General features: G+C 40.9%; 1 protein-coding gene across 4 annotated transcripts in view; it reads left to right on the top strand.

Annotated features, from left to right (window-relative positions):
* The window catches only part of wdr21 (WD repeat domain 21), a 119,486-nt gene that overhangs the window by 70,442 nt on the left and 22,658 nt on the right, over positions 1–26,386 (top strand). For all 4 annotated transcript variants that reach the window (XM_080202913.1, XM_080202912.1, XM_080202914.1 and 1 more), the window contains 4 exons: positions 405–484; positions 8,068–8,163; positions 14,398–14,495; positions 16,340–16,516. In XM_080202913.1, the coding sequence (XP_080059039.1) occupies positions 405–484; positions 8,068–8,163; positions 14,398–14,495; positions 16,340–16,516 (451 nt within the window). The remainder of the gene's footprint in view (positions 1–404; positions 485–8,067; positions 8,164–14,397; positions 14,496–16,339; positions 16,517–26,386) is intronic.

Genomic DNA, 26,386 nt, shown 5'->3' with positions numbered 1-26,386 from the left:
CCATGCTTAAATGGCAAAGCAGACTCGATGGGCTGAATGGCCTAATTCTGATCCTATGTCTTATGGTCTTGTGGAAATGTGAGTTTGGAGGAGGATAGAAAGGATCAGTTGGATGGACAAAGTGACATGTTGAAGTGCTGATGTGAGCAAATGAACAAAGGCATTTTCCCCCCCAATTATGTTCAGCAAAAACAGGCTGGGCTGTACAGATCTTAAAGAGGTGGCTATCTGCTAAATAAGGAGGAATGTAGAATGAGGGGCAGAATAAAGCAGTGTTTTGTGGTGACTGACAAATTGAGGATTATCAGTACGTATTTTTCTATTGGGGATTAATCTCCAATAGAACCTTTTGTCATTCATTAAACGATTTGCTTGGTAATTTTCCTTAAACTGTGCAATGCCAGGCTTTGCCTTTCAGGCCATGCAGACATCCCAGGATGTATTAGCCTACTTCCAGCTTCAATATTCAGTAATTCAAGCTCAGGTAGGGATTATATCCACATGTTTACCTGCTGGGAACATTATAAATTGTATTTTTTTTCAAGAGCTGTTTCACTCTTTCACTATTCTTTTCTTATTGTAGTATTTTGTGTGCTGCACACTGTCTGGTGAAGAATGTGGGTGCGAAGCCTCATAACCAGTGAAACCAGAGTCTCGCTTTAATTTGGAATTTTTCCCTGAACTTGTGTTTAAAAAAGAATTGGATTCACTATTTTAACAATCTGAAAAAATATTCCATGGCATTGGATAAGGGTGCCTCCACAAAATTATGTTTGATCTTTATGATAACTTAACTGAACTCAGCTCTGTGATCGGATCTGAGCATTTCCCATCTGCTTGTTCAGCTCTAATTTGCCAGTGAGATTTCCACCCTTGCTACCTGATGCTGAAGTACCAATAAAAATTAGCTGTGAATTGGCATATTTGAATGGAAAGAATACATAGCAACTGTCATCACACTAATTAGTGAGCTGAGCACATGCATGTGCAATATAGTATGTCTAAAATATAATTAAAGGGATTGATAAAATAAACGTAGACTAAATGTTTCCCCTTGTGGAGTAGTCTAGAACAAGAGGTCACAGAGGAGGTAGGTTTAAACAGAGATGAGGAGGAACTACTTGCAGAGGGTGATGAATTTGTGAAACTAGCTGCCCCACAGTGCAATAAAGTCTGAATTGTTAAATGGTTTCAAGAAGGAGATGGCTATATTTCTGACAAAAAAAATGCGTGAAAGGGATATGAAGAACAAGTAGGGGGTTGGATTTGAGACCAGGATGTGAGCAGCTATGATCTGATTGGGCTTGCTCTGCCATTCAAAGGGCTGAATTGCCTACTTCTGCCCCTAATTCCTATGTTTCTAAGTTCCCCACAGGTGGTATCAGTAATGGTATCAATGTGGTGTAATGTACCAGGACATGTCAGTGGATTAACAAAGTAAATATGTGGGGTTGCAGGGATAAGGCCTGGGTGGGATTGTGATCAGTGCAGACTCAATGGGTTGAATGGCCTCCTCCTGCACGATAGGGATTCTATGATGAAATGGGGACAGACTTGATCCAAACAGATGGCTATGTTAATGAATTAGAAAGAGCTTGCTTTCAAGGAAACCGTCATATGGTTTGAAAGAAAATCAATATTAATGAACAACCTGCACTAACCTGATCCCTCCATGGGTACAAACAAGGGGGAATAGTCTCAATTTGATGCTGAAATATTTGTCAATATGAATATAATGGTTTGAGTTGTTTTCTGGTATTCATAAATTCTGAAGGTGTTGTCAAATCTTGAGAGAATGTTGGGACTTGGAAATTAGTAGGCAGCTTCTTCAATTACCTACTTTCTGGCAAGCTGTCTTTGGTAAAGAGCTTGTTTCCCTGGCCACATTCCACATGATGTGGACATATTCCACATAATGTGTGTGCTCATCTGACGAAGGGGCAGAGCTCCGAAAGCTAGTGGCATTTGCTACCAAATAAACCTGTTGGACTTTAACCTGGTGTTGTGAGACTTCTTACCATATTCCACATGGACTGATGCTTGTAGAAACTACTGGTTAGAAAATCGTAGGCTTGTAGTTTCTGATTTTCCAGCCTTTTTAAGTGAATTCAGGGAAGATTTTAATGGCATCCAGGGGCATGGAGAAACTGGGAATATAACATCGAGACCGAGGATCAGCCCTAGAACTGCAAAGTGCAGAAAAGGTCCTTTGGCCCATTGAATCTGCACCAATAATAACTATCACTGAAGTTGCACTAATCCTATTTTCCAGCACTTGTCCCATATCCATGATCATGTTGAATGGCTGTTTTTGAAGTTGAGTGATCTTGTCAATTATTTATTTTTGAAAAAAGTGATCTGCAGCTTGGAGGCAATTAAATTGACAGCATGTACAATTGAAGGAACAGCAGTCAAGCATGTGACTTAACAGAGACAGCTTTTTAGGCAAAATACAGATTCTGCATTCCATGGTATAATGCAGATTTTCCAAAGCAGGGCATCATGAAACTTACTGTGAACACTACCTTTGGAGATTCAGTAATAGTGCATATAAATTTGTTTTGTTTCTCTGAGCTTTTTTCATCTTTATCAAATTATTCCTCGCTGAGTTTTGAACTGCCTTCTAGTCCAGGAGAGTCTGCAAGAACAAATAATTTTCCAAAAATCTTAACATTTCTTTAAAAAGAGTAATTTTTCTACCTAGAATTTATAATTATTGAAACCGCCTATGTTTTTTTGCGCTTCAAGAAACACAATTTGAAGACTGCAAATAAGGATAAACTTTTAATTTTAAAAAATATATTTTAAATCCTAAAATTGTGTGTTCAGTTTTATTTCTGTGCACTATTACTGAATCTCCAAAGGTGAGGTTCACAGTAAGTTTCATGATGCCCTGCTTTGGAAAGTCTGCATCATACCATGTAATGGAGAATCTGGATTTTGCCTAAAAAGCTGTTTCTGTTAAGTCACATGTTTGACTGCTGTTCCTTCAATTGTACATGTTGTCAATCTAATTGCCTCCAAGCTGCAGATCACTTTTTTCGAAAATAAATAATTGGTAAAATCACTCCAAGAATGAACAAAAGTTCCTTGTGATTTATACCATAATTACTCAGTCCCACCCGTCCAGTTTTCCTGCTGCAAACTTATTCCATAATCTCATGAAAAAGTAATTGGAATTCACCCCAGAAATGCAGTGGTGAATTGAGAACCTCAGAGGCACCATGACCAATGGTTGACCCCATATGGATTGATGAACTAATTAATACCACACAATGCCTAGGATTTTTGAATCATAGAAACAGAATTAGGCCACTCGGCCCACCATTCAATCATGGCTGATATTTTTCTCATCCCCATTCTTCTGCCTTTTCCCCAAACCCCGACCCTTTTATTAATCAAGCAGGTAGAATTCATAATTCTACCAGCGAGGGCAATGGGGATGGAGGAAAGGGAAGTGGAATTAGATTTTGTTTTACCACTATCTTCGGTGCAAAATGGGGATAAAAATATTCAATTAATGAAGACAATGTCCCATTTCCCCAAAATAGGTAGCTTAAATTGCACTCGACCTTATATTGGCTTTGGTGATGTTCAGGAATCCATGATGAGTATCTCACTGGCATTAGAGAAACATAGGAAATAGGAGCAGGAGGAGGCCATTTGGCCTCTAGTGTCATTCATTATAATCATGGCTGTCATCCAACTCAATAGTTTCATCCCACCTTCTCCTCATACTTTAATCCCCTTTGGCCCAAACTGCTTCTCGAAAACATACAATGTTTTGGTCTCAACTTCGTTCTGTAGCAGCGACTTCTACAGGATAACCATTCTCTGCATAACAGAATTTCTCCTCAGCTATATCCTAAACTGCCTACCCTGTATCCTCAGACTTTGACCTCTGGGTCCGGGCACCCCACTATTGGAAACATCTTTCTTGTGTCTTGTCTAGTCCTGTTAGAATATTATAAGTTTTTATGAGATTTCACCTCATTCTTCTGAATTCCAGTGAATATAATCCTAACCAACTCTATCTCTCATATGTCAGTTATGTCATTCCAGGAATCAGCCTGGTAAACTTTCTCTGCAGTTCCTCTACAGCAACAATATCCTTCCTCAGATAAGGAGATCAAAACTGCACATGATATTCCAGGTGTACTCGCACCAAGGTCCTGCATAATTGCCTCAAGGCATCCCTGCTGCTGTGCTCTAATCCTCTCATTACGAAGGCCAACACGTTATTTGCCTTTTTTACTGCCTGCTGCACCTGCATGCTGACCTTCAGTGACTGGTATATGAGGACACCCAGATCTCATTGTACATTACCCTCTCCTAACTTATGGCCATTCATAGTAATCTGTCTACTCGTTTTTGCTATCAAAGTGGATAACTTTGCATTTATCCCAATTACACTGCATCTGCCATTCGTTTGCCCACTCTCCCAATTGTCCAAATCACACTGAAGGATTGCTGCATCTTCCTTACAGCTCACCCTCCCATCCAGCTTTGTGTCATCTGCAAATTTGGAGCTATTACATTTAGTTTCCTCATTTAAATCATTAATCATAGAATCCCTAAAGTGCAGAAGGAGGCCATTTGGCCCATCGAGTCTGCACCGACCATAATCCCATTCAGGCCCTATCCCCATAACCCCATGCATTTACCCTAGCTAGTCCCCCTGACATAAAGGGGCAATTTAGCATGGCCAGTTCACCCAAACCACGCATCTTTGGACTGTGGGAGGAAATTGGAGCGTCCGGAGGAAACCCACACAGACATTGACCCAAGCTGGGATTCAAACCCAGGACCCTGGCGCTGTGAGGCAGCACTGCTAACCACTGTGCCACGTGCCACCCCTAAATATTATGTAGCTGAAGTTCTAACATTGACCCTATGGTACCCATAGTCACTGCCTGCCATTTAGAAAAAGACTCATTTATTTCTATTCTTTGTTTCCTGTCTGTCAACTAGTTTTCTATCCATCTCAATACACTACCCCAATCCCACACGTTTTTGATTTTACATGCTAACCTCTTATGTGGGACTTTGTTGAAAGCCTTCTGAAAGTCCAAATAAACCACATCCACTGGCTCCTCCTCATCAACTCTCCTAGTTACATTCTTAAAGAATTCCAATTGATTTGTCAAGCATGATTTCCCTTTCGTAAATCTACACTGACTCTATCCAATCCTGTTACTGTTTTCCAGTAATATCTTTGGCAATTGATTCTAGAATTTTCCCCACTATCAAAGTCAGGCTTACTGGTCTATAATTCCTTGGTTTCTCTCTATCTCCCTTTCTAAGTAATGGGGTTACGTTAGCTACCCTCCAATTTGTAGAAACTGATTCAGAATTTATAGAATCTTTGAAAATGTCTACCAATACATCCATTATTTCTTGGGGCATTTTTGCAATGTAGATTATCAGCTTTCAATCCTATCAATTTCCCCAACACCATTTCTCTTGAAATATATTTCTTCAGTTCCTTCATCGCAGTAACCCCTAGGTTCCCCAACATTTCTGCTGTCATTTGCGTTCTCCTTTATGATGACAGAACCAAAGTGTGTATTTAATTGGTCAGCAATTTCTTTGTTCCCATTACAAATTCCCCTATTTTTGACTGTAGAGGACCTACAGTTGTCTTCAATCTTTTTCTCTTCACATGCCTATAGGTGTCTTTGTAATCAGATTTTAAGTTCCCTCCAGGTTTACTCTCATACTCTTTTCCTCTTCTTAATTAGTGCCTTGGTCCATCTTTGCTGAAGTCTACCCTGCTTCCAATCCTCAAGTCTCTTATTTTCCTTGGCCCATTTTTATACCTCTCACTTGCCTGTAATATTACCTTTAATTTCCCTTGTAAGCCATGGTTTAGCCACCTTTTCCATTTTACTTTTGTGCTAGACAGAAGTGAACAATTGTTGCAGTTCACCCATGCACTTCTTGAATGCTTGCATTACCTATCCACAATCATTCCTTTAAGTAATGTTTCCCATTTATCATTGCCAACTCACAGCTCATATCGTTGTAGTTTGGTTTATTATACTTCAGATCCCTAGTCTCAGAATCAACTATGTCACTCTCCATCTTGATGAGAAATTCTATTATGTTGTGGTTGCTCATCCCCAAGGAGTCTTTCACAATGAGATTCCCATTTATTGCTTTCTCATTACACAATACCCATTCTGGAATGACCTGCTCTCCAGTTGGTTCCTGAATGTATTGATCCAGTAAACTTTCCCATATTGACATCAGGAATTCTTCCCCTAAGGTATTGTGACTATTTTTCACTATTTGAATCTGGCCCTTGGGTTTCTCTGCCAACCACTTTTCTCATTCCCCTGTCTTTGGTTTTTGTACTTAACGTCCTCTCCTCAGACTCTTGCATAGGTTCCCATCCCCCTTGCCATTTGATTTAAACCCTCCGCACCCACACCAGCAAATAATCCCCCATGACATCAGTCCCCGTCTTGCAAAGGTGTAATCTATCTAGTTTGAACTGGTTCTACCTCTTCACCCTAACACCATTCCTTCAGTAACATATTCATCTGAAATATCCTGATATCTCAACTCTGACTAGCATGTGGCACTGGCAGTAATCTTGAGATTACTATCTTTGAGGTCTGACTGCTTTTAGGAGCCTTTTTTTTAACCCATATTATTAGTACCAATGTGTATCATGGCCATTGGCTGTTCACCCTCCCACTCCATAATGTCCCCTAATCACTCCAAGACATCCTTAATCCTAACACCAGGGAGGCAATATAGCATTCTGGAGTCTCGTTTGTGGCTATTCACCTTACAATTGAATGCCCTGTAACTATTACATTCCCATACTTTTTAATCCTCCTCTCTGCTGCAGAACTAACCATGGTGTAACTACTTTGGTTCTTTGCTGCTTTCCCCTGAGGCATCGTTTCCCTCAACAATATATAAGCGGTATATCTGTTTTTCAGGGAAATGGCCACAGGGAATTCCTGCACTACCTATCTTGTCCTCTTGCTACACTTGGTGGTTACTAATTCCCTTCCTCTCTATATGCGTTATCCACGATACTCTCAACCTCACGGATGCTTCACAGTATCCCATCTGGCGCTCCTGTTCTGAAACCTGGGCTTTAAGGAGCTGTAGCTGGAGACAATTTGCTGCACACATGCTGGCCCCATGCACTGAAAATGTTTGCAGCTTCCCATGTGGAGCACACCCAAGGCTCTCCTGCCATGACTTAACTCCTTTGCAGATGCTTGATTTTAGATCGTATCCAATTCTCTAGGGCCCTTCTTTACTGCTTCTCGTTACTACCAAATATACCCTTACAAACTATAAACCACAAAATGACCTCTGAAGCTATATGTGATAAAAATATCAAATATTTATCCAACTTTATCTACTATTTACCGATCAGTTTTCTCCCTTATGTTCCCTACTGCTGCAGCAGAGCAAGATCACTGTCTGAAGATTTAAAAGTGAGGAGTAAAAGCAAAAAGCACCTGTTTCCACTGCGCAGAAATCCAACTCAGCTCCAAGTTTCTGATACCTACACTCACTTTGGCTGTGTCTCACTCCAGTGGGTCTTCTGTCCCACTGTTTGTGTGTAAAGCTCACTGGGACATTGGGGCATTTGCATATGCTAACTTTCTTTTCAAGAGCCCCATTCTAAAATTATGTTTTTGTTTTAGGACCTCGATGACATAATATGTGGTCCTTAAAGAGACTGCTAGAGCCTGCAACATCAGTTTTCTTTTTACCTGCCTCAATGTGGAGTCAAAGGGAGAAGAAGTGGTGTTCTGGCTACACAGCACCACTCAATATTTTTGCAGGCTCATTTCCCACCCCAGCACATATAATTAGTATACAACAACAGATGATTCAAGATGCTTTAATGTGAAAGCTGTTTGCTTTTGGTAAAAGCTACTACTTGGCTAAGAATATTGTAACTATCTCCTCCGTAAAGATTTATTACTTGAGGCTGCACTTTTCCATGTGTTTAGCTGCTTTATATTTTAATTGGCAACAGCTATGTAAGTGTTTCTAATATTGATATGAACTCCTGTTTTATTCCACCTACAGAGGATCACTTGAGTATGCAGTGTAATTTTAGGAGTTCAACAGTTTGGTCTTGTGCTTGGTGCTTCAACCCTCAAGCTGACAAGTGCTTCAGTACAGGTAGAGTCAGCAAATCATTAGGGAGTGAAGCAGCTCCTCTTAGTTTTTGGAAACAAATCTATTTTTCTTTGTGTATTTTAACCATTTTACTTATATTCAAATCTGTGAAGATTTTTCCATCCTAAGAACATTCTGTTCCATAATTGAAATCAATGTGACTAAACTTTCCAGGCTAACATTTATATTCAGTTGGTTTACTGAGAAGCAAAGCTGTTCAGTAAATCACTGCTCTGTGCTTAGTTACAATTTACTGTAATTGACCACCAATTAATAGTTTACGTCTCCCTCTCTGCTATCTCCATATGGAAGCCCAAAGAGGACTTAATTGAGCCTCTCAGCTGTGATGGACCTCACATAGCACACATAGTAAATGTTGAAGCAAATGTGCAGACAATGACTAAATACTGGAATATTGCTGCAACAATGGAACTGTACTCAACTATTAGTCAGCCTCTTTAAGAAGAGGGTTGAGGTATCATAGAATCATGGAAACCCTACAGTACAGGAAGAGGCCATTCAGCCCATCATGCTGGCACCGACCACAATCCCATCCAGGCTCTATCCCTACATGTTTACCCACTAATCTCTCTAACCTACGGATCTCAGGATACTAAGGCAATTTTTAGCATGGCCAATCAACCTAATCCGCACATCTTTGGACTGTGGGAGAAAACTGGAGTACGCGGGGGAAACCCACGCAGACACAAGGACAATGTGCAAACTCCACACAGACAGTGCCCCAAGCTGAGAATCGAACCCACGTCCCTGGAGCTGTGAAGCAGCAGTGCTAACCACTGTGCTACTGTGCCATCCACAATCCACCCACAAGGTAGGGAAATTATTTAGAGAATGATTTTTTTCTTTACTCTTTTATGGATTGTCGGTATCACTGGCAAAGCTAGAATTTGCTCCCCATTCCTAAGTGTTAAATAGTGACAAAAATTTGTTTTAATCTGGCTAATAATACAGTGAATGTTGGCTGATTTTTAGCTGTAATTTGATGCTGTCACTAAATTCATTTGCTTGTTCTTTTGGAACTTTTCATGGCCATCTCAGACACTTTGGCTGAATTGGTTTTGTCTAGTCGCTAGCGCACACTGTCCTGGGTCATATAGAACATAGAACATTACAGCGCAGAACAGGCCCTTCGGCCCACGACGTTGCGCCGACCAGTTAAAAAACAATGACCCACTAACCTAAACCAATCCCTTTTCGTCCATAAACCTATCCACGGATCTCTTAAACGCCCCCAAACTAGGCGCATTTACAACTGCAGCAGGCAGGGCATTCTAATCCCTCACTACCCTCTGGGTAAAGAACCTACCCCTGACATCCGTCCTATAACTACCCCCCCTTAATTTAAAGCCATGCCCCCTCATGCTAGCTTTCTCCATCCGAGGAAAAAGGCTGTCACTGTCCACCCTATCTAAACCTCTAATCATCTTATATGTTTCAATAAGATCCCCTCTTAGCCGCCGCCTTTCCAGCGAAAACAACCCCAAATCCCTCAGCCTCTCCTCATAGGACCTCCCCTCCATACCAGGCAACATCCTGGTAAACCTCCTCTGCACCCTCTCCAAAGCCTCCACATCCTTCCTGTAATGTGGGGACCAGAACTGCACACAGTACTCCAAGTGTGGCCGCACCAGAGTTGTGTACAGTTGCAACATGACGCTGCGACTCCTAAGTTCAATCCCCCTACCAATAAACGCCAAGACACCGTATGCCTTCTTAACAACCCTATCTACTTGATTCCCAACTTTCAGGGATCTATGTACACATACACCTAGATCCCTCTGTTCATCCACACTATTCAAAGTCCTCCCGTTAGCCCTATACTCAACACATCTGTTATTCCTACCAAAGTGAATTACCTCACACTTCTCCGCATTAAACTCCATCTGCCACCTCTCGGCCCAGCTCTGCAACCTGTCCAAGTCTTCCTGCAAACAATGACACCCTTCCTCACAATCTACCACACCTCCGACTTTGGTGTCATCAGCAAATTTACTAATCCACCCAACTATACCCTCATCCAGATCATTAATAAAAATTACAAACAGCAGTGGCCCCAAAACAGATCCCTGAGGCACACCACTCGTAACCGAACTCCATGACGAATATTTACCATCAACCACCACCCTCTGTCTCCTATCTGCTAGCCAATTCCTGATCCAATTTCCTAGATCACCCTCAATCCCATACATCTGCATTTTCTGCAGAAGCCTACCATGGTGAACCTTATCAAACGCCTTACTAAAATCCATATATACCACGTCAACTGCCTTACCCCCATCCACCTCTTTGGTCACTTTTTCAAAAAACTCAATAAGGTTAGTAAGGCACGACCTACCCGCTACAAAACCATGCTGACTATCTCCAATCAATTCATTACTCTCCAAATAACTATAAATCCTATCCCTAATAATTTTTTCTAAAACCTTGCCCACAACAGAAGTGAGACTCACCGGTCTATAATTCCCGGGGAAGTCTCTGTTCCCCTTCTTAAACAATGGGACAACATTCGCTAACCTCCAATCTTCCGGTACTATACCAGAGGCCAACGACGACCTGAAGATCAGAGCCAGAGGCTCTGCAATCACTTCTCTTGCCTCCCAGAGAATCCTAGGGTAAATCCCATCCGGACCAGGGGACTTATCTATTTTCAATCCCTCAAGAATATCCAGCACATCCTCCTTATCAACTGTAATACTGTCTATTCTACTCCCCTGCAACCCAGTGTCCTCCTCAGCTATATTCTTGTCCCCCTGCATGAACACCGAAGAGAAATATTGGTTCAATGCCTCTCCAATCTCTTCCGGTTCCACACATAACTTCCCTCTGCTGTCTATAACTGGCCCTAATCTTGCCCTAACCAACCTTCTGTTCTTGACATACCTATAGAACGCCTTAGGATTCTCCTTAATCCTATCAGCCAAAGTCTTCTCATGTCCTCTTTTAGCCCTTCTTAACTCACTCTTCAACTCCCTCCTAGCCAATCTAAAGTTTTCTAGTGCACTACCCGAGCCCTCAAGTCTCATCCGAACATAAGCCTCCTTTTTCTTTTTAACCAACGAATCAACTTTATTAGTGCACCACGGTTCCCTAGCCCTACCAATTCCTCCTTGCCTGACAGGGACATACCTATCACGGACTCGCAGTAGCTGCTCCTTGAAAAAACTCCACATTTCGGACGTTCCCAGTCCCTGTAATCTCCTAGTCCAACCTATGCTTCCTAATTCTCTCCTAACAGCCTCATAATTACCCTTCCCCCAGCTAAAACTACTGACCCGAGGTTCATGCCTATCCCTTTCCATCACTAAGGTGAACGTAACCGAATTGTGGTCACTATCACCAAAATGCACACCAACTTCCAAGTCTAGCACCTGGTCTGGCTCATTTCCCAGCACCAAATCCAATATAGCCTCACCTCTAGTTGGCTTATCTACATACTGACTCAAAAAACCCTCCTGCACGCTTTGTACAAAAACTGACCCCTCTAACGAGCTAGAGCTATAGCAATTCCAATCAATATTAGTAAAGTTAAAGTCCCCCATAACAATTACCCTATTACTTTCACTCCTAACCAGGATCGTCTCCGCAATCCTTTCCTCAACCTCTCTAGAACTTTTAGGAGGTCTATAAAAGACTCCCAACAGGGTGACCTCTCCTCTCCTATTTCTAATCTCCGCCCATACTACCTCAACAGACAAGTCCTCATCAAACTTCCTCTCTGACACTGTGATACAGTCCTTGACCAATAATGCTACCCCTCCCCCCCTTCTACCTCCTTCTCTACTCCGACTAAAGCATTTGAACCCTGGGACCTGCAACAACCTTTCCTGACCCTGCTCTATCCATGTCTCTGAAATGGCCACAACATCAAAGTCCCAGGTACTGATCCACGCTGCAAGTTCATCCACTTTATTGCAAATACTCCTCGCATTAAAGTATACGCATTTCAAACCCTGCTCCGACCCAGCCCCACGATGCCGTGCATTGCAGTCCCCATCTATGCCCCCCTCACTTTCACCCCCTCTACTCAGGATCCCACCCCCCCTCCGAATCAGTTTAAACCTCCCTGCATAGCCTTAGCAAATTTACCCCCAGGGTCAGGAGATTAGAATTCCACAATTTCAACACGCAATCACTGGGATTGCTGTCTTGTCAGAGGTGCAGTCTTTCAGATGAAATGTTAACACAAGGCCCCACCTGCTAGTTAGATGGTGTTGCTGTGTGATGAAAAACAGTGAGTATTTCCACTGGACCCTGGTGAAACATTTCCACCGCTCGCCATCCATTACAAATAATGCAAATGGAAAAACAATTTCACCAGTTTATTACCTTTTGTGCTGTTTGTGGACATTGATGTCCTGGTTTGCCTAATAAGGAAAGGTTGAGCAGGGAGGGCCTATATTTGCTGGAGTTTAGAAGAATTAGAGGTGATCTCATTGAAACATACAAGATTCTGAGGGAACATTCTGAGAGACCATTTGTCCTTGTGGAGAGTCTAGAACTAGGGAGCACAATTTCAAAAAAGTGGGTCTCCCATGTATGATGAAGTTGAGCAGTTTCTTTGAGGGGTTAGTGGTGTTTGGAAATCTCTTTCTCAATGGAGGCTGCATTATTGAATCCATTCAGGACTCAGAGAGATTTTTGATAGACATTGGAGTCAAGGGTTATAGGCGGCAGGCAGGAAAGTGCAGTTAAGGCATATTCAGATTAACCATGATCTTATTGAGTAGTCAGAGTCCAGACATACTGGCCAACATGTGCTTTGGCCCCCAAAGAAGTTCTGATATTGAGTCCATGAAAATTGCCCGGGAAGTTGGAACTTCTGATGGGAAATTCCCTTAAGACCCTCTGCAAAAGTCTCTGACTCTGAGTTAGAGCCAGAGACTTCAGAAGGTTGGACTTACTTACTGAATAGTTACTCAGGAAATGTTAGATGGCAAAATCTAGTCTAACTCCCTGGTAACTATATAACTGACCACTCCCACCCCAAATCTTCTGGCCAGAAATAGGAAGCTCCATTGCAGTGCAGAAAATTAAGAGTGGAGCAAGGAATCATAGAATCATAGAAACCCTACACTGCAGACCTGAACTGACAACAATCCCACCCAGGCTCCATCCCTATAACCCCACACATTTACCTTGTTAATCCCTCTGACACTATGGGATGATTTATTATGGCCAATCCACCTTATCTGCACATCTTTGGACTGTGGGTGAAAATTGGAGCACACGGAGGAAACCCATGCAGACATGGGTAGAATGTGCAAACTTCACACAGACAGAGATCTGAGGCCGGAATTGAGCCTGACACTGTGAGGCAGCACTGCTAACTGCCGTTCCTGATGGTGATTGCCTCTTCATGGAAGATTCGGGCTATTGTAATTCGGATTTCATGTTCAACTAGAAGATATATATCTAACTTCAAAAAAAACAGTCATATAATTTCTACAGTACAGAAGGGGGACTTTCAGCCCGTTGAGTTTGCACTGACAACAGTCTCACCCAGACTCTACTTACTCTGCTAATCCCCCAGACAGTAAAGAGAATTTTTTTTAGCATAGCTAATCCACCTAACCTGCACATCTTTGGAGTGTGGGAGGAAACCCATGCAAACACAGGGAGAATCAGACAGTTATCAAAAGCTGGAATTGAACCCAATCCGTGATGCTGCAAGGCCACTGTGCCATCACGTGATGCATTTTGAGACATCCTGAGGATGTTTGTTTGTTTCCCTTGGAATACATTTCAAAAGAATTGAAAGATGGACATTTGCTACACTCAAACATACTTACTGAATAGTCATAAAGTTATGTTGGAGGACTGAAAATAAGTTATCCATCTGCTCAGGCAAATACAGTCAGCTTTAAACCTGATTTGGTTTGATAAGTAGATTTTTTTAGAAAAATTAGGAGTCAGATTTGTGCTAAAGCCCACAGAGATTGCACTGTTACGATCAGGCAATTAACTTACTCAGCTAACTTCTTTAATTGTGTAAAGATAGAACGATACAATGGAAAGAGGCCTGCTTTATCTGTGCTATATTTGTTTTACCATTTCAATAACTTAGCAACAATATGAAATACACTCTCAGTTCCAACTTATTCCCCAAACTTGTAATGGTAACAATGTCTGTGTACTCTAAAATTCTGCTTTGGTAGAGAGGCTGCTAGGTTTTCACTAGGTAAATCACAATCATATCTGTTGCATTATGTTTCTTAGGTTTGTTGGACTGTGTCTTTGTGACTGATGCTGTAACTGGTCAAAAACAGACATTTAGAACAAACAGCAGTGTTCTCGCTCAGCAGTTTGCTCGCAGGGTAAGCAAAGATTTAAGATATTGAAAAGGAAATACAGAAAAGGATCAGCTAACATATGAAGTGAAAAGATAACGTTTGAAATAGTTATGTTCTGTAGTCTTAGAGTCATAGCGGTTTACAGCATGGAAACAGGCCCTCCATCCCAACTTGTCTATGCCATCCTTTTTTTCAAACCCTTAAACTAATCCCAATTGCCCGCATTTGGCCCATATCCCCCTGTATACCCATCATACCCATGAAACTATCTAGATGTTTTTTAAAAGATAAAATTGTACCCGCCTCTACTACTACCTCTGGCAGCTTGTTCCAGACACTCACCACCCTTTGTATGAAAAGATTGCCCCTCTAGACACTTTTGTATCTCTCCACTCTCACTTAAACCCTCTAGTTTTAGACTCCCCTACCTATGGGAAAAGATATTGACTACCTTGTCTATGCCCCTCATTATTTAACAGATCTCTATAAGATCACCTCTCAGCCTCCTACGCTCCAGAGAAAAATGTCCCAGTCTATTCAGCCTCCTTATAACTGAATCCATCAAGTTCCAGTAGCAGTCTAGTTAATCTTTTCAGTAGTAAAAAATGTGCAATTGAAACTTCAGCAAAACCTTTCATAGGTTTTTTGTCTATTATCTATCATCTATATATTTCAATGATTTTCCATTTTTATTTCAGGTTTTTAGCATTTGTGTGTCTAAGTGGTAAATTCTGCTTTCTTGCCCGTTCACAATTCACAGCTAACAAGTGGCAAAGAACCTTTTGTAATTTTCATACACGCTGATAGGTATAACACCTATCTTTTGTTTTGTTCTTGTTCTTGTCTGCTGGGTCATTTACCATGTTTGTTTTCCTTAAAATGTTATCGTAAGCCATTTTCTTCAAATACACGTCTTCATGTGGTGTAGATACACCCATTGTGCAGTTATGGAGAAGTTCAAAGTTTTTGACTCAGCGACAGTGAAGGAATGGCAATATAGTTCCAGGTCAGGAGAATTTGTGACTTTCATGGGTGCTGGCAAGTGGTGATGTTCTAACACACTGACACCTTTTGTCCTGGGTGATAGGGGTTGTGGGTTTGGAAGATGCTTGGTGAGTGGTCTGCAATTTGCAGATGGCACCCACTGGAGCCACTGTGCAGCAGTGGTGGAGGGAATGTATGTTTAAGGAATGCCAATCAAGTGGGCTGCCTTGTTCTGGATGATGTTGAACTCCTTGAGTGTTGTTGGAGCTGTAATCATCCAGACAAGTGGAGAGCATTCCGTCACACTCCTGATGTATGCCTAAGAAATGATGAACAGGTTTTAGGGAGTTGATAAGTGAGTTACTTCTGCGGAATTCCCAGACTCTGACCTGCTCCTGTAACCACAATATTTATATGGCTGGTCACTTGTGAGCACCACACTCTAGCATTGATTGTAGGCTTTTGGATTAGTTGATAATTGAGGTACAATTCTTGGTTTATCCAATTAATTATTTGAAGGCGTGTATCCCTCAGCCAGCATCACTAAAAATGTACAATAGATCAATCATCTTGTTTGTCGGATAGTACTTTACACAAATTAGCTGCATAGTTGTCTGCAAATGGTAAATTCTTTCAACCTCCAAGTTCTGAGAGTGTTATTCTATATAATAATGTGTAGATGTTTTGCTGATCATCATATCTTGTGTTTTGATCTGGTGTGACAGCATTGGAAAACAACTACAATCAACTACTATAATTTTGACTACAGTGAGCTTTGTATCACAAATACAAACATGAAATGTTATTAGGATTTATTTGACTGGTTGATGGAAATCAAAGTTACACTTACTAATTAGAAGTATTGAAATGTGGTGTCTCTGCAGGTCCCCATGTTGTATAATGGCTGCCGATCAGGGGAGATTTTCGGCATAGATATCAGACAACGAACACCAAAAGGGACAAGTTGGAGAGGTGCTGCAATCTTCCATAACTCTGCTGTGATCTCCATCCGGCTCTTGCAGGATGAAAATTATCTAATGGCTGCAGACATGATTGGAAAGGTATGCTACCAATATTCTTCAATTCAGAATCAAGTTCACAGAGATTTACAATAGCTTCTGAATGATGTGCTTTGTTGTGTTAACTATAGAAACAATATGATAGTGTGCATTACTATTGAAATTTTCCCTTCTGTCGCAATTAAATTTGTTAGTTTTGTTATGATCCCTTCAACTTCCCTTGGGATGTGGATGGTACTTCAACGTAATTTTGCCTGACGCCTCCAATTGCCACCCATTTTTTAACCATAAATCTGCACATATTTTTCCCCTCATTTTACCCCCTTCTTTCCTGATGAATGTTGTTCAGTTTCCAGGCTACTGGAAATCTCAAGTTCTTAGGCAAAATGACTAACACCATATGTTAGCTCAACAGGATTGCATCAGAGGGATGTTAATTTTAATTAATTCATTGACGGGGCATAAATGTCACTGGCCAGGCCACACATTTATTGCCCATTCTAAATTGCCCTTGAGGTGCTGGTGGACTGCTTTTTTGAACTGCTGCTGTCCACGTGGTGTCGCTGTTGATTTCCCCATCCATGTTTTCCACAGCAGTCGCAGGACACTATGTTGATTTTATTTTGTTTATTACTGTCACATGTATTAACATACAGTGAAAAGTATTGTTTCTTACGTGTTGTACAGACAAAACATGCGCTTCATAGAGAAGGAAACAAAAAGAATGTAGTGTCGGCATGGGATTGAGAGCTTTGAGTTTTTAGGTGTCTAGATCACCAACAACCTGTCCTGGTCTCCCCATGCCGGTGCTGTAGTTAAGAATGCCCACCAATGCCTCTACTTTCTCAGAAGACTAAGGAAATTTGGCATGTTAGCTACGACTTTCACCAACTTTTACAGCTTGACTGGCCAGAGTACAGGCAAGGCATTCTTGCAAAATGGTTGGATAGAAAGAAAACAGATAACAAGTCATCTTCCTGCTGTCACCAACTCCTGTTCTCTCTGCACATTGACCCTGGAAATCAGTTTGTTAAAACAAAGGGTTAGCTTGCTTAGCACATGACCTCCAATCACAACTAGGCAAATATAGTCACAGCAAACTGCGGAACTCTTATTCCAGGTCCACGGTTTGAAGTGATTAGATTACATAGAGACCTTTTCTCAGCCAGGATCCATTGCCCAAAGATATTAAGTTTAGCGGCTTGGTCCACAGCCGCTGAATACGCAGGTTATATTTGGGTATTTTGTAAATGGATCAGGAGGTGTATCAGTCATACTAGTTTAATAGACTGAAAATTAGAAGAACCAAAATGTTTTGTCCATTAATATATATTGTGAATATTTGAGATACCAGCACTGATACCTCCAATACCTCACTAGTCACTGTCTGCCATTTGGAAAAGGACCCATTTATTCCTACTCTTTGTTTCCTGTCTGTCAACCAGTTTTCTATCCATCTCATGATTCCCCTTTCGTAAATCCATGTTGACCATTCAATTCTACCACCTTACCAAGTACTTTGCTATATAATCTTTTATAATGGTCTCTAGAATTCTCATCACTTCTGATGTCAGGCTGACTGGTCTATAATCCCCTTGTGTCTCTCTACCTTCCTTTTTAAATAGTGGGGTTACATTAGCTACCTTCCAACTGTAGGAACTATTCCAGAATCTTTAGAATCTTGGAAGATGACCACAAATGCTTCCACTATTTCTAGGGCCATTTCCTTAAACACCCTGGGATGTAGATTATCAGGTCCTAGGGATTTATCAGCCTTCAATCTTATCAATTTCCTCAACACCATTTCTCTTGAAATATATTGACTTTCTTCAGTTCCTCCATCTCAGTAAACCCTGTGTTCCCCAATATTTCTGATGTTATTCATGTCCACCTCTGTGATGACAGAACCAAAGTGTGTATTTAGTTGGTCAGCAATTTCTTTGTTTCCTTAATAAATTTTCCTGTTTATAATTATAGGAGACATACATTTGTCTTGAATCTTTTTCTCTTCACAGCCTAATGGGCACCTTTACAGTTGGATTTTATGTTCCCTGCGAGCTTGTTCTCATGCTTATTTTCCCCTTCTTAGTCATTCCCTTGAATCTCCTTTGCTGAATCTTAAACTGCTCCCAATTCTAAAGTCTTGTGGGTTTTTTTCTTGCCAATTTGTACATCTCATCCTTGGAGCTAATGCTGAACCTAATTTTTATTGTAAGCCAGGATTTAGCCACCTTTCCCATTTTACTGTTGAGCCAGACAGGAATAAACAATTGTTGCAGTTCACCCATGCGCTCTTTGAATGTTTGCCATTGTCTGTTCACCGTCATTCCTTTAAGTAATGTTTCACAACCCATCATAGCCAACTGATGCCTCATACCATCGTTTATTAAGGTTCAGAACCCTACTCTCAGAATAAATTATGTCACTCACCACCTTGATAAAAATTCTACCATAGAATCTCCAAAAGGTCCTGACAACTAGATTGTCAATTATTCCTTTCTCATTAGACAGTGCCCAGACTAGGATGGCCTGTTCTCTGGTTGGTTCCTCAATATGTTGGTCCAGAACACCAATCCGTATACGCTCCAGGAATTCCTCCTCTATAGCTTTGTTGCTAATTTCATTTGCACAGTCTATATGCAGATTACAGTCATATAATAAGTAAATATACATATAAGTCACAGTAACATATTCTAAGTTTGTTTTTATCTGGTTATGGAATTGCATTTTGAGTAGAGAGTGTTCTAATAAGCCTTTTCTCCTATATAATTGTTTAAGTGACATCTAAATATTGGATGGGTTTCCAGTCTGCAAGAGCTTTGCAACAATACCTGTTTCACTAGTTGGTCCTGTCTTCAGAGTTATTTCTGTTATTACTGTTCAGCTGATTGCTGTTATTGTTAAATTTCATTATTATATGAAGAATATCCTCCTTTAAACAATGCATTTGACTACCTTTATTGTAATCTCAAGTTACCACATGTATGTTTGTACTTATTGCACAATAATCAATTTTTGTGGTTTAATTTTTCAATATTAATAGAATGTTTCTTGGGTTCTTCAATACTCTTGGAAGATCAAAAGTGTTACATGGCTGGAAAAGTTTGAAGAACCCTTCATTATTTATTTTCAAATAGTCACCTAATGTGCAAGGGTAGGGAAAAAGTAGGAGAATAGGACTAAGTCATCATGCTCAGATATGATGGACCACATGTGCTCCTCCTGCGCTGTAACGATACTGTGATTCTGTTTAATGACTATCATTATGAAAATAATGAAAATCGTGTCTCACAAATTTGATCGAGTTTTTTGAAGGAGTAACCAAGAAGGTAGATGAGGGCAGTGCAGTTGATGTTGTTTACGTGGACTTCAGCAAGGCTTTTGAAAAGGTACGACATGGTAGCATAAAGTTAAAGTTCACAGGATCCAGGGTGAGGTATCTAAATGGATACAAAATTGACTTCTTGACAGAAACCAGAGAATGGTTGTAGAAGATTGTTTTTCAAACTGGAGGCGTGTGACCAGAAATGTGCCTCAGGGATCAGTGCTGGATCTACTGTTATTTGTCTTTTATATTAATGATTTGGATGAGAATTTATGAGGCATGTTTAGTAAGATTGCAGATGACACCAAGATTGGTGGCGTAGTGTGTAGTGAGGAAAATTTATCCCTGATTGCAATGGGACCTTGATCAATTGGGTCAGTGGGCTGACGAATGGTAGATGGAGTTTAATTTAGATAAATGTGAGGTGATGCATTTTGGTAGATTGAACCAGGGCAAGACTTACTCAGCTAATGGTAGGGCATTGGAAAGTCATAAAGGCTTACGGCATGGAAACAAGCCCTTCGGTCCAACTTGCCCATGTCGCCATTTTTTTAAAAAAAACCCTAAGCTAATCCCCATTCCCGCATTTGGCCCATATCCCTCCATATCCATCGTATCCATGTAACTATCTAAGTGCTTTTTAAAAGACAAAATTGTACCTGCCTCTACTACTACCTCCAGCAGCTTGTTTCAGACACTCACCATCCTCTGTGAAAAAATTGCCCGTCTGGACACTTTTGTATCTCTCCCCTCTTACCTTAAACCTTTGCCCTCTAGTTTTAGACTCCCCTACCTTTGAGGAAAGATATTGATTATCCAGCTGATCTATGCCCCTCATTATCTTATAGATCTCTATAAGATCACCCCTTAGCCTCCTATGCTCCAGAGAAAAAAGTCCCAGTGTATCCAGCCTGTCCTTATAACTCAATCCATCAAGTCCCAGTAGCATCCTAGTAAATCTTTTCTGCACTAGAAAGGGGAGAATTACAGAACAAAGAGATCTAGGAGTACGTGTTTATAGCTCCTTGAAAGTGGAGTCATAGGTGGACAGAGTAGTGAAGAAGACATTCATCATGCTTGGTTTCATTGGTCAGAACATTGAATACAGGAGTTGGGACATTTTGTTGAAGTTGTACAAGACAGTGATAAGGCCACACTTGGAGTACTGTGTATGGTTCTGGTCACCCTATTATAGAAAGGATATTATAAAACTAAAAAGAGTGCAGAAAAGATTTACTAGGGTCCAGAAGAACAATTTTTTCAGATAGAGAGTAGCAAGTGTCTGGAACAAGCTGCCAGAGGTAGTAGTAGAGGCAGGCACAATTTTGTCTTTTAAAAAGCATTTAGACAGTTACATGGGTAAGATGGGTATAGAGGGATATGGGCCAAATGTGGGCAATTGGGATTAGCTTGGGGGTTTAAAAACAAAAGGTGGCATGGACAAGTTGGGCTGAAGGGCCTGTTTTCAAGCTGTAAACCTCTGGATGGCCTACTCCTGCTCCTATTTCTTATGGTCTTATGGTCTTATGACTATTATCATTTTTTACTAAGACTGTTTATTGCTGATTAGATTTCAAACTGTGCCTTGAGTGATGATTGAACCCATTGGGTACTTGCAACCATATGGTGTTTGACAGGGCTTTCTTTCCATGTATGAAATGTCATGTTCGTTATTAATCCTGACAAATGAAGTCAATTTTAATTATTTTTAAATGTCAGGCAGTTGACAGAACAAACAAATGGATTATCTAACCATCTATGATCAGAGCTTTAGCAATGGAGGCATAGGATAAAATAGCAGGGAAGTCATAATAAATGTGCAGAGCATACTAATCCAGCTGCAGCTGAAGCACTGCCTAGTTCTGAGCTTCACACTTCAGACATGCAGAGGCGTTAGGAATGGCACAGGAAAGATTCACAAGAATGGCTCAAAGGATGAATGTTATGTTATGTGCCTGCATGCCATTCTAATGAAAGGTGGCTTAATCAAGGCTTAATCTGGGACTGAAAAATAGCACAGCCCACAAGAGTCACAGGGTAAGAAACTTAAAGAAAACACTCTGGAAGCTGCCTACCTGCATGGAAGCAGCACCATACATGATAGTAATCTGTAAATTGTTAAAGACTTGTAATAAATGGCTCATGTTTAAGCTCCTCATAGAACATAGAACATAGAACATTACAGCGCAGAACAGGCCATCATAATACAACATGGCTGGCAGCAGTGGAATCGCCAAAAACATGGTGATCATGGTTTCAAGCTGTAAACCTCTATGACTCTATTATCATTTTCTACTGAAATAGTTGAGACTGTTTATTACTGATTAGATTTCATGATCATGGTGAATATATATGAAAAGTGGCATTTTAAACAATGAACCCAGAATGGTGTCCCACAATGTGAAGAAAACGAAGCCAGACTAAAGAAACATATTCCTAAGACAAAAAAATTGAAGCAAATGTTGATGGAACTTCCTACAGTCTTAGAAATTGAGGAATCCATCAGAGTGAGTGTACATCCGTTGCGAGTCTTCTGACTGATGCACAGTAGAAAAGCACAGTGAGTGCAACTACAATAACTGCAAGACTGATGAGAGACACAGAGCACCAAAATTGCCTTCGTTACAGTATAGATGAACAACACAACAAAAATTGCAAGACCCTGAGTTAATGCACATAGATCACAAGATGGCAAGAAAAACTACAAAATTGCAAGGTCCTGAGTGATGCAGTGTGAAGAATGCTAGACAGTTCTAGAGACAGCAAAAATGATAAAAACAGAAACTGTATGTAGATAAAGAATAGATGGCAGTCCTACAGCACTGCACATCCATAGAAAAGCATGATGGCAGTCCTACAGCACTGCATGTCCATCAAGAAGCTGGAAGACAGCTGCAAGTTTTAAAAAAAACCTGTTTTAAAAAAAGTCAGGCATAGAAGAGGAAACACCTGCAGAGTGCTGTTAAAGCTGAAAAGAAGAATCTGCAGAACAGAAAAAACCTGTAGAGTTTAAAAAAGCAGCCCTGCAGCTTCAAAAAAAAAAGTCATGTCAGACACATCAAAACTCCCACAATACGGGACATTGAAAAGAAGAGTAAGAAAATAATTGTCCATAAAACATATGCTGCTCTTTTGAAGTTTTAACGAGTTTAAAAATAAAAAGCTCACAATTGCCAGAAAGCATACCAAAACTTGGAAAACGCAGGAAACCCCCAACAAAAACAGCTGCAGAGCCTCAGTGTGAAAAAACAGTTACTGCCCTAAAAGCAGTAACAACACTTTAAGGTGTAATTATAAGAAAACACAAATGGCCATGGACAGAAAATTAGAAGAGTCAGAAAGTTTTGGATGAGTACATGCCTATACCAGACACCATGGTGGCATAGCACACTCCCAGTAAAACACAATAAGACCCCAAAGAGAAGGCAGCTCCCAATAAAGTACCATGGGCAACAAAAGACCCCAGAGAGAGAGAGCAATTCCCAGTAAAGCGCCAGGGACAGCAAGACACCCCAGGAGAATGCAACTCTCAAGCACCATGTGAAGCAAAGGACCTGAAAGCGAGGGCAGCACAAGATCCCAGAATCAGGGCAACAAAAGACCCAGAGCGAGGAAACCATAACACTCCAGGGGGAGAGAAACAGAAGACTCCAGAGTGAGTGAGACAACATTCAAGTAAACCACCAGGTTTTAACTGTCCATGACAGTACATTGATAGGCACAAGCCAAGAGTTTAGTGCAGAAGAAAGAAATGGCTGAGAAGCAGCCAAAAAGCTCAAAAACAACAGTTTCTTGAACATGCTGACAAAATACCCAAACTGCAACTATAGCTGGCAGTGCAGAATGTGCTGATGGCTGTGACTGAAGGAAAGCTATCTTTGGTAACAAAAGAAGCAACGTGTGCGAAAAGATCATGCCGTCCTGCAGGATTCAAGCTGAGTCAAAAAGACAATGCACTGAAACCAAGTGAGTTTGTAAGAGATCAACAAGGAAACAAACAGTTGAAAGAGAAGTTGATTTTCTTTCCTTCCTTCAAGATCAAATGCGTAAATGGAAGCACAAGAATAGGAGCAGAAGTAGACCATTCGGCCTGTCAAGCCTACTCTGCCATTCAATAAGATTGTGACTAATCAGTTTGTGTTGAGTTCCATGTTCCTTATCTACCTCTGATAATCTTAGATGCTATCGGACCTGCTGAGATTTTCTAGCATTTTTCTGTTTTTGTTTCAGATTTCAGCATCTGCAATATTTTGTGTTAATCTTAGATTCTTGTTGGCCAAGGGAATCTTTCTACTTCTGCTTTAATAATATTCAGCAACTGCTCCCTCACTACCTTCCAATTCCAAACTCGCACAATCGTCTGAGAAAAAAATTTCCTTATCCTACAAGGGAAATCCCTAATTTTAAAACAGTTCCCCCAGTTCTGGACTCAGCCACAAGACGAAATATTCTTTCAAGGTCCACCTTTCAATAAAGTTCAGGATCTTCTGTACTTCAGTCAAGTAAGCCCTTGCTCTTCTAATCTCCAATGGAGATGAGCCTAGCCTATCCTCATAAGGCAGCCCATTCATTCCAGGTATCAATCTAGTTAACCTCTGAATTGCCTCTGACACATTTGCATCCTCCCTTACATAAGGGCACAAAACAGCACACAGTATTTGAGATGCGATCTCACCAATGCCCTGTATAACTGAAGTATAGTAAGAAGTCTCACAACACCAAGTTAAAGCCCAACAGGTTTATTTGGTAGCACAAGCCCCTAGCTTTCAGAGTGCTGCTCCTTCATCAGGTAAGTGAGAGTTCTGTTCACTAACAGGGCATGTAAAGACATAGGGCATAAAGATAAAAGTTTGTGTCTTTATATGCCCTGTACAGGAATAGAACTCCCACTTACCTGATGAAGGAGCAGCGCTCCGAAAACTTCTGCTACCAAATAAACTGTTGGACTCTAACCTGGTGTTGTGAGACATCTTACATGTTTACCCCAGTCCAACACTGGCATCTCCACATCATAACTGAAGCATCACATTTGTGTTCAATTCTTCTCATAATAAACAACAGCATTTCATCAGCATTTTTGAATATATGTTGCGCCTGCATATTAACTTTGTGACTCATGCACCTCAATCATCCTGCACCTCAGCATTTTGCAATATTCCCCAGTTAAGTAATATTGTTTTTATTCTTCCTTCCAAAGTGAACAGCTTCAAATTTTCCCACATTATTTTCCATCTACCAGAGTTTTGCCCATTCGCTCAATCTATTTATATCCATCTGCATGTCTCTTTGCAACATACTTTCGTACCTATCATGTGTCATCTGCAAATTTAGCTGCCATGCCTTTGCTCCCCTCATGGAATCCCTATAGTGGGATATAGTAGGTCGCCATTCAACCCATTGAGCCTGTGCCAACAACAATCCCACCCAGGCCTCATCCCCATAACCTTGCTAATCCCCCGATGTTAAGAGACAATTTAGCATGGGCAATCAACCTAACCCGCACATCTTTGGCATGTGTTACTAATGTAAATTGTAAAAAGTTGAGGACCACCACAGACCCCTGTGAGACTCCATTCACATATCTTGCTAATCAGACAAAGACCCATTTTGCGTGCAGTGTTTTCTGCTGGCCACTCTTCAGTCCAAAGCTAATATTTTGTTAAGAACCCTGCTGATGTTACCTATATTTGTTTAGTATAATGTGAGGAACCATGTACAACCCAGTGAAGAGCCAGTCCAGCCGTTGTGTAAACAATTAATAAAGAATATTTATTAAAGTAAGAGAAAAGGAAAGCACATGACAAGAAAGACAGTTAAGGGTAATAATAGCTAAACACACCGTTTTATCTGAAATTACCTCTTGTTCCCAAAATGTACCCATGTTCTCTGAACTCAGAGACATCCCTTTTCCCAATCAGCATCCAATTTAATAATGCTATTAGTCTATTCCAGCAATTGGTTACCACACAAAACAACTTGGATGACCAAGTCTATGAAAGTACCTTTTCCTGATTCAGCAAAGGCACAAAACTGCGTTTTTTAGTGGAGAAACTGCCTGACTGATTGATGGAAAACTGGATTTCTTCCCCAGTGGCGGTGCCAACAGTTATATTCTTCAGTCTCTTTGACTGGGCAGCACGGTGGCACAGTGGTTTGCACTGTTGCCTCAGTGCCAGGGACCTGGGTTCGATTCCTGGCTTGGGTCACTGTCTGTGGAGTTTGCACATTCTCTCCATGTCTACATGGGTTTCCTCCAGGTGCTGCAGTTTCCTCCCACAGTTCAAAGATGTGCGGATTAGGTGGATTGACCATGCTAAATTACCCCTTACATGGGGTTGTGGGGATAGGACTGGGTGGAACTGTGGTCAGTGCAGACTTGATGGGCCGAATGGCCACCTTCTGAACTGTAGGATTCTATATTCCACCTTGTAGATTTGGCTGATTATATCTATCAAAATCACCACTTTTAGAAATTATCATTTGTATAGCCCTTTGATCTCTGGGACACAGTTTTTCTGAAGTGGCAATTTGCGCCTCAATTTCTGCCTGCTAATCTTTTTGCAAATCACATCTCATTCCTATAGAAG

This window comes from Carcharhinus amblyrhynchos, chromosome 14 (genome assembly GCF_965287045.1).
Source record: "Carcharhinus amblyrhynchos chromosome 14, sCarAmb.v2.hapA, whole genome shotgun sequence".
NCBI classification, from domain to species: Eukaryota; Metazoa; Chordata; class Chondrichthyes; order Carcharhiniformes; family Carcharhinidae; genus Carcharhinus; species Carcharhinus amblyrhynchos.
This window is presented reverse-complemented; position numbering and strand designations above follow the sequence as displayed.